Below are 17,584 nucleotides of genomic sequence, written 5' to 3' on the forward strand. Positions count from 1 at the left end.
CAGTCAACGACGCGCGATGACAGAGTTGGGCTGGCAAACGAGATGTCCACTACCGACTCACCCTGCATCCGCACGCACGTAGGCACAGAACCCTGGTTTAGAATAACGAGGCCTGTCTCTAAAGCCCAGTCTTCCACCATCCTACCCCGTACGTCGGTGAGCCGAGAACCCCAAGCCAAGTTCTTGGCATTGAAGTCCCCTAGGACGAGCACAGTGAGAGAACGGAACTCGTTAACGACGTTAACCAAATCCCTAAGGGAGTTGTGAAACTCGGAGAGAGATCGGTTCGGAGAGAAGTAAACGCCCACCACAGCGATATCTCCAAACCGAGCAGCAACGCAGCCCCTGCTTCTCTGAGGCCTCTCTAGGGTCGGGGTGCCATTGGTAGCCGACGAGATGATAGTCACCGAGTCATCCAGGTCCACCACCCAGTGATCGTTGGGTGGAACGAAGTACGGCTCTGAGACTACAGCGACATTTATCGACCACTCCGCCATGCTCTGGAGCAGAAGATCCTGAGCAGCAGCGCAGTGGTTAATATTCGCCTGAAGTATGCGTAATGGAGCCATTATTAACAGTCCATCACGGCCTCCTCCGTGGTGGCAGCGGCGATAGCAGCAGTATCGGGAGTGGTGGCGACTGCGGCAACGGCGGCGGGAACAACAGCAGAGTCAACGTTGGAGGCAGAGAACTTACCCCTGCCCCTGGATTTGACGGGAGGGGAGCAGGACTTGCCCCCTACCCGATGGTCAGCCGGCTTGCCGGCGGCTGCACATGCATCACAGTGCAGCGGGGCAGTGCACGAACTAGCCCTATGACCGGGTTGACCACAGCGGAAGCAGAGATCGCTGCGGTCCACCTCCGAGGTGCATTTAGCGCTCACATGGTCCCCAATGTGGCATCGGAAGCACCTTAGAGGTCGGGGCTCCAGCAGCCTCACCTGCGCCGAAACCCAGCCCACCAGGAGCCTTTTAACCTCTTTTATTCTCTTGGCCGCTGTGACGGGACAGCTAACCACAACTGTTCGTAGTCCCGTACAATATGAACACGCATACCTAGCCGACAATAATTAAATAGAAATTTTGTACATATTGTTAGAAATAAATAAGGCAGTACTTCCACTTAGATGTTTGTTGCTCCACAACTCGTATCAGAAATCCCCCAGTCTAGTACTTACATCCTATTTATAATATTCAAAGGTAATATAAAACCAATTGTCAAGTATTTGGACATTTAAATTACTGTACAGAAACATTATTAACATTAATTTACACTGTTATAACAAATATACAGATGGCGCTAGTTTAACCATCACAAGAGTTTCCAATAAATATTAGAATATAAATATCGTTAAGCTTAGAATCATCAAGTATATCACAATTTAAATTATTTTAAATAATTATAACTAACACTCGGCCTTTCCTGATTCACAAATTTACGACCTCGTAATGGTATTGTGAACTATGTTACAATTTAAAATATCAATTTCCAGGTTTGTAAAAGTCCTAGAATCAAAAATTGAGGTTGTTTTTATTGAAGAAATTTTATAACTGTAAATAACAACTTATTTTCTTATTATTTAACAAATTAACATTATTATTTAACAAAAATATTTTACTGCATGTATAGTACAAACTTCATGATATTAATGTGCTACTTTACAGAAGATTCCCCAAAAAATTAATTAAACGATCGGCCATATTGACAGCATATTACGTCCTCGTAATAGAATTATAACAATACAGCAGTACAAAGTTCTCAATAAACCTTAATTTATCTATTTCTGTTTTATGCACCGGACACAACAAGATGCTTTTGAAACTAGATCAATGAACAAACCAATTCGATAATATTTCCATGGGACACCTACATGGACTCTTTTTTTTTCTTAGCATCGGACACACCAGGATGCTTATAAAACCAAAACAAGAGTGATTATATTTCCATGGGACACATCAACATGGCTATTTTTCTTGTTTAACTTGGCACTGGACTTATCATAATGGACACACCATAAAGCCCTTTTTTTTTAGAACTTTATTCACTGGACAAAACAATTTGATCTCAATACCATGGGACCCACCATCATAGCTATTCATTTTATTTAGCACTGGATACACCATGATACTCTTCAATTTTATTTATTTAAACTATTTTTATTTTAAAATATTAATCTCCCTAATAATGGGGCAAATATTCCAGTCACACGGGTCAGTGACCAAGTGTTTCTGGGAAGTGAAAATGTCAGTCAACTCATTAACAGATTCCAAAAATTCACGTACTATTCGACAGGTATTCAAAATAGCAGCTTTTTGCATGGTGATGTATGCGAGTGGTGGTAAATCCAGAATTTTTGACTTTGGTGTGAGTGTTTAGGAATGACTCCAGTAGCGGAAAGCACGATAGGGCCAATATGGATTAATTAATTTTATTTCCATGGGACACACCTACATGGATTCTCTTTTTCTTAGCACCGGACACCCCTGGATGCTTTTAACACTGGACAAACCAGTTAGAACTCTTATTTCCATGGGACACACCAGCTTGGTATTAACAAATTTTTGCCAAGTATTAGTATTTCATAATTTTTACTCTTGCATGGTATGCGACTCAACATATTCAATTATGTTTTAACATCATTATTATGATTACACATTGAATTTTCACTTTATAAAGCGTAAATATATATCACTTACTCTCCATATTGTAAGTGATTTACTTTGGATTTAACCTTTGATGAAAAGAAAAATATCAATTACATTAGATAGCTGAAACATTTTCTTTCTTAGTCAAATATCATCATCATTAGATTCACTATACAGAATAATGACATTTGTATTTAATTATTTGTATTAAATATTTTGTATTTTTATTAAATATTTTATATTTAAATTCTATATTAATTTAAGATATACATATATTTCTATAACGATAATTCAAATATTCTTTTAATTCATGACTTTACATAATCAAGTACTTTTTTTTTACTTGTAGGTAGCATGTTATTGTAGTACATGTAGTCCATGTAAAGTTTCAATTTTTAGATTCATTTTGTATGTGGGTTTTAGTGCAAGCAGTAAGTTTAAATTCATTTTGTGCGTCGTTTTATGTGAAATCTGGAACAGTACGCGGTAAGTGATTTTGTGTATATACATACTAGTATATATTTTACTGTTCGTTTCATCGTTTTTATGTAATAATTGTATATTGACCGTCAGCTTTTAATATGATTTAATAAAATTATAAATAATTTTCGAAAATAATTACATTTGATGGTTAAAATTCTTCATCATATCTACCTACACCATGCACCATTTTTTACTTATTTCTTTCAACTTTCTTTGTCCGTATTATCACCACTACTAACATGTTGTATTAGAAACTTTTCATTTTGTCCCCCGCTATAACATTATAATATCTTATTCGCCTTTATTCAAGGATGTCACCCTATAATGATCGTTATCATATATTTTGCAACTTTATAAAATCTGGCATATCTGTTGACAAGTTTTCCATCCGTGATCCTTTTTTTTATGGGGTTTTCCAATAGGGACGCTTGAACTTTGACAGCTGATTGCGGCCATGTTGTTTGAGTGACAGCTGTCAAATGCAGTGTGTTATATTCATTCCGTCCTCCCAAACCACCATGGCAGGTTACAGTGTCGAGCAGCACGTGCAAATCATAAAATTGTTTTATGAAAATGGGTCTTCAGTTCGAGCAACGTTCCGCGCACTTCGCCCGTTTTACGGTCGCGATGATCGTCCTGCCGAGTCGACTATCCGTCGATTGGTGGACAAATTCGAGTCAATCGGGTCAGTTAACAATCAGCCGGTTCCCGTGCGTCAACGTAACGCGAGATCTGCCGAGAATATCGCCGCTGTGCGCGACAGTGTCCTCGAAAACCCGCGGCAGTCAATTCCGCGTCGCGCACAGGAACTCGGCCTTTCGCAGACGACAACTTGGCGAATTTTGCGTTGTGACTTGAGCCTGCACCCGTACAAGATCCAGCTGACCCAAGAGCTCAAGGTTAATGACCATAGACAGCGCCGTGTGTTCGCTGACTGGGCATTAGAGCAGTTGGAAGTTGACGCCGATTTTGGAAAAAAATCATCTTCAGCGACGAGGCGCATTTTTGGATGAATGGCTATGTCAACAAGCAAAATTGCCGTATTGGGACGAGACCAATCCACACGAGGTTCACCAAGTGGCAATGCACCCGCAGAAAGTGACTGTTTGGTGCGGATTTTGGGCCGGAGGCGTGATTGGTCCCTATTTTTTCGAAAACGATAATGGTGTGGCCGTCACCGTCAATGGTGAGCGATACCGGTCGATGATAACCAACTTCTTTTGGCCTGAAATCGAGAATATGGATCTGGACAACATGTGGTTTCAACAGGACGGCGCTACGTGCCACACAGCACACGCTACGATGGAAGTTCTGCACGAGCAATTTCTGGACATGGTCATCTCGCGCGGAGGCGACGTGAACTGGCCACCGAGATCGTGCGATTTGACCCCGCTGGACTTTTTCTTGTGGGGTTTTCTTAAGTCGCAGGTCTATGCCAACAAGCCGCAAACCACCGATGCCCTCAAAGTCAACATACGCCACGCCATCGATCAAATACAGCCCGATTTGTGCGCCAGAGTCATCGAAAATTGGACCTTTCGTGTGCGCGCCACCAACCGAAGCCGTGGCGGTCATTTGAATGATGTCATATTCCATACATAATGGGGTCGATAGGCCTTCCAAATAAAAAAATTTCGCAAATATCTTTCCTACATGTATTTTTTTTGCATTTCAAAGATCAAGCGCCCTTAATGGAAAACCCTATATTATTATTATTATGCTACGCTGAATTTGTACTAAATCGCCTAAAAGAATTTTGTATAATTAAGTCTTTTCTATCGTACCCCTCTTTACTTTTTATAGAAACGTTAATATTATTTTTTTGAGCTTGAGAACGCAACTCGGATATTTGAGTTTTCTTTTTTTGTTTTACAGTATAAAATGCAGTTCAAATCGAGGCTTATATCCATATAGTAATTCTAAAGGACATTTCTGGGTACTGCTGTTTATGCTGTAATGGATGCCTCTTTTCCACTTATGGAATAAATTGTTCCCAGTCTATCTCATTTTCACCAGTATACGCTGTTAATGATTGAAGAATGGTGCGATTACTACGTTCGACTTGCCCATTTGCTCTTAGACAGGGAACTGCATTTAATATATTCCGAATTTGTTTAAGGGTGCAATAGTTTGAAAACTTTTGGTTGGTAAAAGCCTTCCCACGGTCTGTTATTAGTCGAGTAGGCAGTCCGAAAACGAGCGTAAGAAAATTCATTGTATGTATTACGTGAATTGTAAAAGTATTAGGAACAGGTTGCAGTCAAACAAATTTACTGAAAGCGTCTATTACTACCAATAAGTAACATTTTGGTTTAACGAATTTACACAAGGGACCAAATTATTGAGATGCCACGGAATATTCCGTTTTTCAATGGGATTTAAAAAGCCTCGTTTCCCAAATGGTTTTTTTTTTTTTGGCAAATTGACATGGAATGCATACCTTCACATATTTAGTAACAAATCATTTTAGTTTTTCGAACTAATATTGTCTCTGAACAATCTCAATAACCCTGGTTGCATTCATGTGACCATTATCATTAAACATTTTTGCGATTTTATTCTCGTTTACTTTTCTATGCAGAATACCGTCTTTTAATAGATACAACTCCTTATATTCATAATTATTTATGTTATTAATAATGACTTGTAATTCAAGATCATCATTTTGCACTGCTATAATCCAATTTTCTGTTGTAATATGTTGTAAAGGTAGAGCATTGCGATTCAGCGAGTCTACGTGTCGAATTTGTATTTCTGGTCTATATTGCACTTCAAAATTGTAACTTTGTAGTTCTAGCCATCATCGTCCTATCCTTGGTAACTACTGAGAGCCTGACAATCGGTAAATATTTTAAAAGGTCGACCCAAGAGATATACACGAAATTTTCTAATACTAAACACAACTGCCATTGCTTTAAGTTCATACGAGTGATATTTTTGTTCTATGGATGTGGTTTGTTTACTGAAATATGCTATAGGTTTTAATTCACCTTTCAACTGTTTTTAAAATAAAATACCACCAACTCCATGACTTGATGCATATATGTTTAACTGTGTTTCAAGTTCGGAATTATATACAGCCAGTACTGGTTCAGATTTTAAAGCTCGTTTATACCAATAAACGAATTTTGTTCTTCTTCCCCCCATTTCCACAATTGGTATTTCGTAGTAAAATACATAGCGGACGAATTCTATTCTCGAAAGATTTAATGAATTTAGGGAAGTAACCAGCTTACACCCAATAAATCTTCTTAAATCGTGAATATTATTTGGTTCTCTAAATTCATTTAGTGCTTTTAATTTATTTGGCTATGGTCGGATCTCTCCACACGATATGATGTGACCTAAGTAATTGATTCTTGCTTTTAAGAATGAACATTTGTCCCGACGCAATATTACACCATATTTGCTCAATAAAATCAAAATTAGTTCTCAATTTTCCAACGCCTGCGGGATAGTTTTTGAAAATAATAAAATATCGTTGATAATGAGGAAGCGAATTCAAATCTATACTTATTCAGCATAAAATTCATCACTCTTTTATTGACATACGATACGGGTGATGATAAAAGGGAACTTAAGTGGTTAGTTCAATTTTTATTTCTATATCAAATCTCCTACCCCTACATGATCATCAAAACAATGATCAAATTTATTTAAGATTTTGAAGATTGTCTAGGTCCGATCTTGACACATCTGTATCGATTTTAATATTACCCGATTTATATTCAGAACCTCGAGTAATGCAAAGTGTAGCAAATAATGTTATCGGTTAATATACTAAGTCGTTTACGTCGATATACCCCCGGTTACTATTTATTTCAGTTATTTGTTCTGGAATATCAATTTCTTTACCAAGACACCTATGTTCAGACCGTTCAAGTTTCACAGAACACCATCGACAAATTGGTCCATATAAACTAAAATTTTGATTAATCCATTAACAATTTTCAGGTCATGAGGTACCCTTAATTCTATTTTTGATAGATGGACGTCATTATGATTTGAAAATGGTAGTTCCATATTAACAGTGCTATTATTGTAGGAAAATGTTAAAGTATCCGTCGCTATCATAACACATATTCCCGGTAATTCACTAAAGGCCCGCCCTATTATCATGTCGGTGTCTTGTAGGTTATCACAAGACTATCAAAACCGATGTGCTAGCCCCGACGCCATCTATGTTCAAATTCAAAATTCAAAAGCTACTATAGAGTTTCACCTTCTGGTGTTATAATTTGACGCCCATAACCTTTTATGCTTGTTTGACATATATTATATTTTAAATTGATTTTTTAGAGCCGCTGATACTGTTATAGTATTATTAAAGTCAATATATGCAGTCAATTTAAAACCGTTAGCAATAATAATTTTACGAAATTTTGGCGATCCACATCAATCGGGCTAACAATTTAGATTTTTTTTCATCGAATTTATTGTTAGGTTTGACATAAGAACTATTTGGAGCCGATAGATTTTTAAAATAACAGTCTTTCTCTTCATAACCTACTTTACCACAATGATCGGACTTTTTAAATCTGCAATATTCCGTTTTATGAACAATTTTATTATAATTATTACATCGGACGTTTTCCCTACATTGGGATGATATACATTGGGATGATGTGAGTCCACATGAAAAACATTTAGGCCCTGAATCTTTATCAAAAGTTAAATTATTTGTTAATTTTGAGGGTTCAACTATAGTATCCGTTAAATAATTAAGTATCTTAAGAACCGGTGGCTTTAGAACCTGTGCCTCGGGTTCCAGCTTTCAAATTACGTGGCAGATTATATGATCACTTAACTCACATGACTCTCCAAGAGCTGGCTTTTTGAAAAATAAAAGTATCACCTGTGCATCCTGACGTTTGTTAGTTGCAACCATGTCGTGTAGTTTCGCAGCGAATCCGCGCTTGAGAGGGAAAAGTCTTTTCCACTCGCTCCAGGTCACATCGATGTTTTATTAGTGTTCAAACCGTAGCAGAGTTTTTCCTTCCAAGTTGCTTGTCATGTTGTATATTAAAGCTCTTTTTTTATCATAATATTTAAGCTTATTACTTGAGCTTCAGCATCTCCTTGTTATTTGTATAGGGTCCAGGTTGTAATTGCGTTGCCATCTCACACTGGCTAGTAACTTCAATCATTTTCTCCAGGTGGTCTAAACGTTCAGGTATCTATAGATCGGAGAGGTTTTCTTGTTTCTTTTTTCTTCAGGCTTCTTTGTGACATGTGGCAGCGGTTCATCTTCATTATTTCCAGTTGACAGGATATCTCGCGAACGATCCGTATACTTCTGACTTGTTAAAAATAAATAAGGCAGTACTTCCACTTAGATGTCTATTGCTCCACAACTCGTACCAGAAATCCCCAGTCTAGCACTTACATCCTATTTATAATATTCAAAGGTAACATTTTTAGGTGAGGGTAAGTTACAATATCATACAGAGGGCGCTAGTTTCCCTCATAAGAGTTTCCATAAGACGAAGAGACGAAACCTCTTAGCATTCAATGGATTCACCGTGCGGGTGCCGGGTCCATTGCGTTGCAGGGAGTGGAGCTTTAACAGTGCCTGGGACTTGCGACCCAGGTGTAGGTTTAAGGGGCCCCTAACTAACGCGCGTTAAACGCTCACCTCCACTGTCCAAGCTCCTCTCCCTACCTAACCATATTTGACAAGAACCTACTAGGGCTGCCTTCGAAGTACGTTCCAAGAACGAATTGATGTGAGTTCTGGACAGGCCCAAGTCTTTTAGTAGGTTGTAGAGAGATTTAGCCGTTATACCTCTCGCTCCCACTTCTACCGCATATAAATCCACGACGAACCTATTTCGAGTGAGTTCGTTTGTGAGCTCGTAATATTTGTTGACCTTGATGGTATGGTCTTTGGGGGTGTTGGTTTCCCAAGGAACCGTAAGCTCTATCATCACAACGCGCTTTAAGATTCGCGAATACATGAATATGTCCGGTCTGGAGGCCGACGCACAAATATCCTCGGGGATTTTGTATTGTTTTTCACACGTATCCATCATTATAGTCCAATCCGTAGCCGCTTTAAGGATGGAGTAAGGCTTGACATTTGTTTTATAGTCCTAATGCCCTCTCTCACAAAACCTACTGATCGCTCGTTTGTGGTTATTCCTTTTTGCGCTCTGGCTACCGAAACACTAACCGCTTCACGTATGATTTCCAGAACCCTATCGTGACGACGCGAGTATTGACCGCTATCGAGGAGTACCTTACATCCCACTAACAAGTGCCTAGCAGTTCCAACTGCCTTCCCACAGATATAGCAAGTCTTTTCGGTACCTTTACCCCATCTTACTAAATTACTCTGATCTGGGAGAGTCATCTGGAATGCATTGAGATAGAATTTTAGCAATGCTGGCGACCAATCATGGATTAAGGTGCGCCATTTTAGTGCTAATGGGATGCAAAAATCTCCTATGTCTAACCACTCGTTCTGCATTTCTAAACTTATTGCATGGATCTTATATTTATCATTCTCGTCTTGTCGAATAAAAGACTTCAATATATCCGTATCTTGGACCTTCCTACTTGATCCTAACCCTACTCTGTTACTTTGCGCTCCTATCATAAACTGCTTGTGGAATTGAAGCCTTGACTCTAGCTCTGGGGCATCTTTGTCTTTTGGGAGCGATGTAACGACGTCATCTTTTTTTTTTTTTTTTTTTTCGGGGAGAAATCCGCTTACAGACTGCCCACTGCCCTGGCTCGACAGTGGGATGTGTGTGGGGGTCGCCCAGCGCCTGATGTTTTTGGCACTGGGAATACCCACTAAAACTCCCCGGCTTCCTTTCCTGCCCATATTGAGGGTGATTTGGGGCCTGCTACAGCAATTCGCCAAATTCACCCCCGGGTCGCCCGACTTCAGTGTGCCGGACTACCGCGCCGGTAGGGGATTACCCGGAAGAGCCAAGATAACCCCCAGACGTGGTGACCAGATGCAATGCCTGCGTCAGTGCCATTTGACGCAGACTGGTCAAACCGCCAGGTCATCGGAGAGAGGCGTTTACAAGTTTACCCGTCTCCTCCGACCCGTTCGTCTACGCCGGAGGGGAGCGGCTAGAGCATCCTCCTCCCGCTCCCTCTCCGCGGCTTCCTTCGCCGACATAACTGTTTCGGCGAAACAAGTGACAGCCTCCCAAGCCTCAACGCTGTCAATCATGGCTTCGACCATATTTTGAAGCGAGAGGCTCCTCCCGCCGAGCGCCGCAGTGAGTTCACGGCGCTCATACTGCCATGCCGGACACACTGATATTGTGTGGTCGGCAGTGTCGTCAGGATCGCCGCAGTGGTGACACTGCGGCGTCTCTTCTCTTCTTGCGATCCGGTGCAGATAGTGGCCGAAACAACCATGTCCGGTCAATATCTGCACCAGACGGAAGGTGAGGCTGCCCTGCTGGCGCCCCACCCACTCCTCTAACACCGGACGAAACGCCGTTATCGTCCAGTGACCTGCGGTGGGGTTGGCAAGTGCCTCCTTCCACCGGTGTAGAGCCTCTCTCTGTGCCTCGGTTCGGGCCTGCTCTATGTCAACCAGAGCAAGCTCATCACCCCGCTGTCTCGCCTCGACTTTGTGATGATACACCTCCGCAAGCACAAGTGCATCGATTTCCAAAGGAGGCGTGGCCGCTAGTACACAGGCCGCTTCATGGCTAACCGTACGATATGCCCGCACGGCTCTGGTCGCGATTATTCTTTGCGGCCTGCGCAAAAGGGCTCGCGTGCGGGATGTGAGGCACTCAACCCACACCGGAGCTCCGTATAGTGCCATCGACCGTATTACCCCGTGATACAGCCGACGGCATTTTGTGTTCGGCCCTCCCACGTTGGGAAGGAGCCGTCCAAGACCGGCTGCGGCGGCGCATAGCCTGGGAGCTAGGAGTTTGAAATGCTCCTCAAAGCTCCACCGGGGGTCCAAGATAAGGCCGAGGTACTTAGTATGAATTTCTACTGGAATTTGGACCCCCTCTACCAGTACTCTGAGCTCCAGGTGGGAACGACGTCATCCTGGGATTTCCCCAAGATGTACCTCTTGGAAACTCTCAGGTGTTTATAGAGCTCCGATGGCCTTTTTAGACTCATCCCAAAACTATTGCGATCCCTAAATAAAGCCGATGAATCAGCCGTTAGCGCGAGCCCGAGCCACAACTTCAACATCTTTATGACGCCTGCATCTAACTTTGACAAAAGGGTTTTATTAAAATCATAAACGAGGAAAGGCCAATTTAAACGTGAAGTTAGATAATTATCGTAGATCCAAGCTTTTTTATAAAACACTGAACATTACGTAAAACATGCAGAAGCTCTCATTATAAATTATAAAACCAATTGTCAAGTATTTGGACATTTAAATTACTGTACAGAAACATTATTAACATTAATTTACACTATTATAACAAATATACAGATGGCGCTAGTTTAACCATCATAAGAGTTTCCAATAAATATTAGAATATAAATATCGTTAAGCTTAGAATCATCAAGAATATCACAATTTAAATTATTTTAAATAATTATAACTAAAAATATATATTGACTTATTGAAGTGGTGATTGGATTTAAAACTATTTTGTTACTATAGATAGAATTCGATATTGTCTGAAAAATGAATTGTAAAATTTACCTGTTTGTACGATAGTGAACCGCCAAGTCGAGCAAAAATAAAAAAGCGGCATGGCCGTATTACACTTTTCTCAAATTATTTCGGGACATTTTCGACCTATAAGTACATTTCGCATTAAACTTGACGCCTATATTTCTGGTAAGCAAGAAAAAAGTAACTCAAGCATTACAACTAGACAAAGTTCTTAGTTTTGTTAAATTTTTTCATTCACTGACTGACCCATCATCCAAACTGTAAGGCGCTTCTAGTTTATATAGAAGCTTCAAAATTTTGAATACAATTTGTGTTTAGTGAATAACTCAGGGAAAAACTAAACTATTTTGAATTTTCTGTCCACTTTGCCCTCGTTATGAATTTAACTTTGAAGTAAGAATAAATAATAGTGCGATGTCAATATTCGTAATTATCAAAGAGCCAGCTAGCAAGCCAGTCATACCAAACTTACACATACATAAAAGACAACCATCACACAAACAAATAGACTATATTAAATATAGATAGATAGTTTCACTTCCACCCCCTTGTGAAACATCACCTACGCGGTTGTATGTTCTCTTAGTAGGATGTTATGAGTTGGTGTTATGCAACCAATACAGCTTAGCTAGAGGAATTTTTCCCACATTTCTTCTCATACGTTAAACTGAGTTTATTAAAGTTATCATCATACAGTTAATTACAGTTATAATTAAGTTACACGCAAATTGGAAGCATTGAATAAAATTATTAATAAATCTAGCATTTATTAATATTTTTAATAAAAAAATATATGAAACTTAAAATTATACAAACCAACTAGAGCTTGAGATTAATGGGGAGAAAGATCACCTTAGTGATAATAAATAATAATAGTTAATAGTTTTATAATAATAATTAAAATTTTTATATACCCTGACTTTATAACCTTGTATTACAGATGAACATTAATTGAGGAATCATGTTTTGTATGCAATACTGAACGATGATCGTCCACTGCTCTACGAACTTGAAAATAATGCAAATTATTTTATGAATTCAATTCACTTCCATAAAACGAGATTTCAGGAACACGCAAAAGAAACTTATATATGATAGAAACAAAAATATATTCATAAGAATAACAGGAAAAAATTAATAAATAAATAAGCTCTAATAAATGTAAATTGGGTTATGACACACGAACATAGACAAACAAATAAATATCAATAAATATCAATATATATTCAATATATGAAATATTTAAAACACACGTCTGTCCCAATATGTTCATATAGCATAAATTTCACTCTCAATTCATAGTGATACATCACCTTCATAGATTTATGTTTCCCTGGTAGGATGTTATGAGTTCCGTTGGAGCTACGAGACCAGTACAAAAAATTTAACTTTCGAAGCTGGCATTTCTTTTTCTATAAATGATAATGGCACTTAGTTTCATCCCTCCACTTCGAATCAATTTTGACTAAAATTAACTGAAAAAAAACATATGTCGGTGTAATTCTTATTATTTGAAAAACTAATAATTGAGGGTAGTTGAAATTATCAGGTGTCAGCCGCATAACCACCTGCGTAGCCACTTGTGTAAGTGTAGTCACAACAATGTTGGTCTACAATCAAGAATAAAGTCATTGATGATGTCAGTTATGCTGGCGTCACACTTTTTAAAAACCACGGCCTGGACCCTACTCCGACATACGTGTATTTGAAAAACATTGATTAATTATAATCTAAATCAATTAATATTATATTAATTAATTAAATATTTTATTATTTATTTTCTGATTAGAAAACATGTATATGAATGATTTCATTTTCATCTCGTCTATCAATTGATCATGGTTGCAAAGGAACCAACCAGAACTTCGAAGATTGGTCACGTTTGTTTCATAGTACGGGAACCATGACTTCATAAGTCTGAAGGAGTAGTACAATAATTTTCAAGATTGCTGTGAAAAGTAAAACTTTATTGACCTTACTACAGTTACGTATAAATACATAGTAGGGGCTCACGTTTTTGATAGCGTTGCATACTAGGAGAACAAACTTAAGTATTCTGATTTGTATACAATACTGATACGACTACCCACTGCTCTTAGTTTTCAAGATATGTATGTAAGGCAGACTTTTAAGATTGACAAAATACATTGTTACAAAATGTATGTCTAAGAAAATCTCAGAAGAAAAAAAACTGTTTTTTACATTAGTTTTCAGTAAGCCTGATACAATTGCCCTTTATGCTCTCTGATTTTAGATATCTTAGTTTGATTTAATTTTAAAAACGGGAATTCCTTTCTTCATGATAGCCGACACTAAAATATAGTTTCGCCTTAGTTCGTGCATGCATGTTTGTCACAACGTCTGCACTATTAACCCTTTGAAATGCATATTTGTATGTTTATCGTAGAACCAATTCTCTGGGTTTTCGTAGCATCCCCGTAGCAAATTGTGTAATAGTATTCTGTAGCTTTATGAACATCTGGTACTTCATAATACGCAATAAACGTGACTTGAAACTACGGTTCACAATTTGTTTTTAAATTTTAACTTGTTTTAAAAGGAACGTGCATCATCCAGCAAAAAGTAAATAGGGATAAAGAAAGACAGGTGGTTTTATAAAGATAAAAAACCGAATCTTATTTAGGTGTTAAATATTTTCATACTTTATGTATGATTAAAAAAATTACAAATTAACAAATTTATCAACGTCGGACAAGTTTTGAGTTATATTTGGAAAGAGTAGTTTTTAAGCCGTGAATATTAATTGAGTGAAAGAATTTGGATTGAAGACTCGAAATACAATGCAAAATATAAATGATTAAATAGTTGATTTTATTTTGAAATTATTTTATTACAAAATTTTCTGCTACTGACATCATTAACTTGTTTGAAATGACTTTCAGAAACCAAAAACGCTTTCAAAACCATATCAAAATTTTACTAGATTAAATTATTTGAATTTATTTTTTTTTTCTTTACAACATGGGGCCAATTACTCAATAAAGTAACTATAGAGTCTATACTAGGAAAAGCATTAAGTCGCTCTCGTGGCGTCACGACGCTGTCATGGCAATCTCGAAGCCAATATTCACGTTTAGTTCATAATAAGACGTGTTTATCAGATCCATTTCGGAGATCTACAAAAATTTGCGAATACAACCTATAGCTAGTATTTTGAGACTGTTTAATATTTAGGAATTTAGTACAATATTTAGTATTACAATATATTATAATATTAATTATTATTTATTTATTACATTTATGTGCAATATGAACTAAAACACCTCCAGACATTCTGTGTTAACTGATACCGCGATGTAGAAACGTGACGGTGTTTTACGATTACTTTAACAGACTACCTTTAGTAAGGAGCACCATGTAGTTTTATAAAGGTAAAGTACTATGGTATCAATTGATACGAAGACGCTTCGAAATCTAAGAATTCATAAGAATATGTACTCGTACAACTTCAATGTACACTTCATATCATTAAAATTTACACATTGTCAAACTCCTTAAACCGAAATAAAAGAAATAATAGAATATCCTTGTTCTGTTTATGTTCCGATAGTAAATTCAGTGGGAACTCAGAGTCACCAGACAGAATAACTATTGAAACAAGCTTCTTTCTGCTTTAGTTGAAAGTAATCTGTGTATATATATTTCAAACAATTCACTTTTTCTACGTATAACCCTTTTGATTTATTTTTATTATTTATCATTCATATACATGTTTTGTTATATATAAAAGTATATTTATAGTTTTTAAAATTTTAAAAATATATATTTTTTCTTTGTTTTATTCGTTTCATAAGAAAAAAAAACTACGAAGAAACAAACTTTATTTCATAAAATGAAGTTCTAGGTATTCATAATCTTAAGGCACAATGCTACGAGAGTGGTACGAGAATACTACAAAAACAAAGAGAACATATATATAAGTATATTCACATATGTATTTTTCCAGTTGTGAAGAAATATAAAATTATGACCACACTGAAACCACCACGCTTGGTACAATTGCCCTTTATGCCATGTGATATCGCTTTTAAGAAGCTTTTCATGCGATTGCTTCAACGTATAAATGAATATAATTTTGTTGAAATAAAACAACCCCTATTCCCGCCACCGATTTCTAATACCACAAGTAATTCGAAACTTATAATAGCTGCAAATTGACAAGACTGCACATCCTTTTAGTTATCATTTGTTGGATTAAGATCTACTTAGAAAACTTTGTTAAACAATATTATAGTGAAAATAGCCTTAAAATTTTTAAAGAATTATTTAGTAAGTCTTTAAAGATTTAAAACGATCATTTTATTTATAGAAAGGAGCCAATGTGAAGTCTCGTGGTAAACAGAATTTTGGAGTTTGTCATTCGGTCTTATTCACCCTTTTTTTGAGTTAATTATACGGGAATACGGGAATTCCTTTTGTTCATGATACTTGAGACAATTTTTTTTTCGCAAGCCCTCATTTAAATGCAATGCCTGTGAGCAGATGATTTTCAAGGAGATAATACTTTCTCTTTTATTTATTATTTATTTAATATGGAAGTTGAGACGAAATTTGCCTTCTATTATGAAATAATCAAATATTCCACAGTATTATTTTAAAAAAAGTAAGTAGTTTAAATTTATAAAATAAAGTTACTCACAAAATTTCAAAACGGTTTTTTAACGTTTTAAACCAACTCCCCAGTCACCAAATAAAGAAGTAACTAATTATATAAGGTGGCAACCGGAGGTTCCAGGAAAACTACGAAACTTACTTATATGTATATTATAATAAAAATTATATATTAAAACTTATAACCTATACCTAAGACTACATGATTGCCCCGATGTTAGGATAGCAATCCCATTCCATAGCTTGTTTGGTATCAGGAATCTTCTGGTTCACACGGCTTGGTGTTCGTTCCGCGGAGTCAGCGGCGTTACTTGTTATATGATATCTTATCCATACAACGATGTTGCCCCGGCAATGTTCATTTATTTTATAATATGTAGCGCGTACGTAACAAACTTCACGTAGTTTGTTGTGCAAACGAAACAAGCAAGCAAACAAACAAACAAACAAACAAACAAACAAGCCACAGTCAGTCACGTTTATCTCAGCGGATGGGAAACCAGGAAATCATAAGACACGAGTATTTCGTAGCAAAAGCACACTATAGAACTAACTACACAGTTTTATGTTCTCCTGGTAAGATGTTTCGAGTTAGGTAACAGAACGTAACAGTCACGTTGTTCATAACACTGTCAACCAGGAGAACATAAATTGAGAGGCAATGGTTCAGAAAACTTTCTTTGAATTTTGTGTTTCTTTTTCTCGAAAATTTGAATTTTCTTGTTTGAATTTATTTTTTTTACGGAATTACTATGCAATGGAGTATTTATTAAGTTTTATGACAAATACGATGTTAGACTGATACATAGTACAAGTAGAGATAATTGTAAATATTTGTTTTTTTTTTCTTTTAATTATGACCTCAATCTTCTAGCGGCAGATGGAGGCAGACATTCCATAGCCGTGAGAGTCAGCTGATTGTGACTAGCGTATCGCTGTGAATCACTACATTTTAAAAGCAATAGGATGAAAAATCGATAAAGCCAGTCAGCCCAAGCTCACAGAAACATAATAATGACCGACCCACAAACATAAGTTTAATGTGTAATAAATACATATGAATGAAAAGTTTCACTTTTATCTTCCCGTGAAGCATCATCGGCTTGGTTTTATGTTCTCCTGGTAAGATGTTAGTGAGTTAGTTAGTGAGTTGCGGCGGTGTTATGAAATCAATCAATAAATCAAAATCAGCTTTGTGAAG

The 17,584-nt window shown here is 37.3% G+C and overlaps 1 protein-coding gene across 1 annotated transcript; it reads right to left on the minus strand.

Moving 5' to 3' along the window:
* Nucleotides 1–571: 571 nt before the first annotated feature.
* On the minus strand, nucleotides 572–8,275 carry LOC133319508 (uncharacterized). Its single transcript, XM_061524354.1, has 2 exons — nucleotides 8,190–8,275; nucleotides 572–1,055 (listed from the first exon to the last, which is right to left on the minus strand). Exons 1-2 carry the CDS (start codon nucleotides 8,273–8,275, stop codon nucleotides 572–574), a joined length of 570 nt encoding a protein of 189 aa, XP_061380338.1.
* Nucleotides 8,276–17,584: the final 9,309 nt, after the last annotated feature.

This window comes from Danaus plexippus, chromosome 4 (genome assembly GCF_018135715.1).
Source record: "Danaus plexippus chromosome 4, MEX_DaPlex, whole genome shotgun sequence".
In the NCBI taxonomy this organism is placed as follows: domain Eukaryota; kingdom Metazoa; phylum Arthropoda; class Insecta; order Lepidoptera; family Nymphalidae; genus Danaus; species Danaus plexippus.

Bases quoted from the DNA above. Each gene is read 5' to 3' on its own strand.
- LOC133319508 (XM_061524354.1), bottom strand. From the start codon at position 8,275: ATGATTGAAGTTACTAGCCAGTGTGAGATGGCAACGCAATTACAACCT. The intron at 1,056-8,189 runs GTAATAAGCTTA...ATTGTCGGCTAG, and splicing joins AAGGAGATGCTGAAGCTCAA to GTATGCGTGTTCATATTGTA.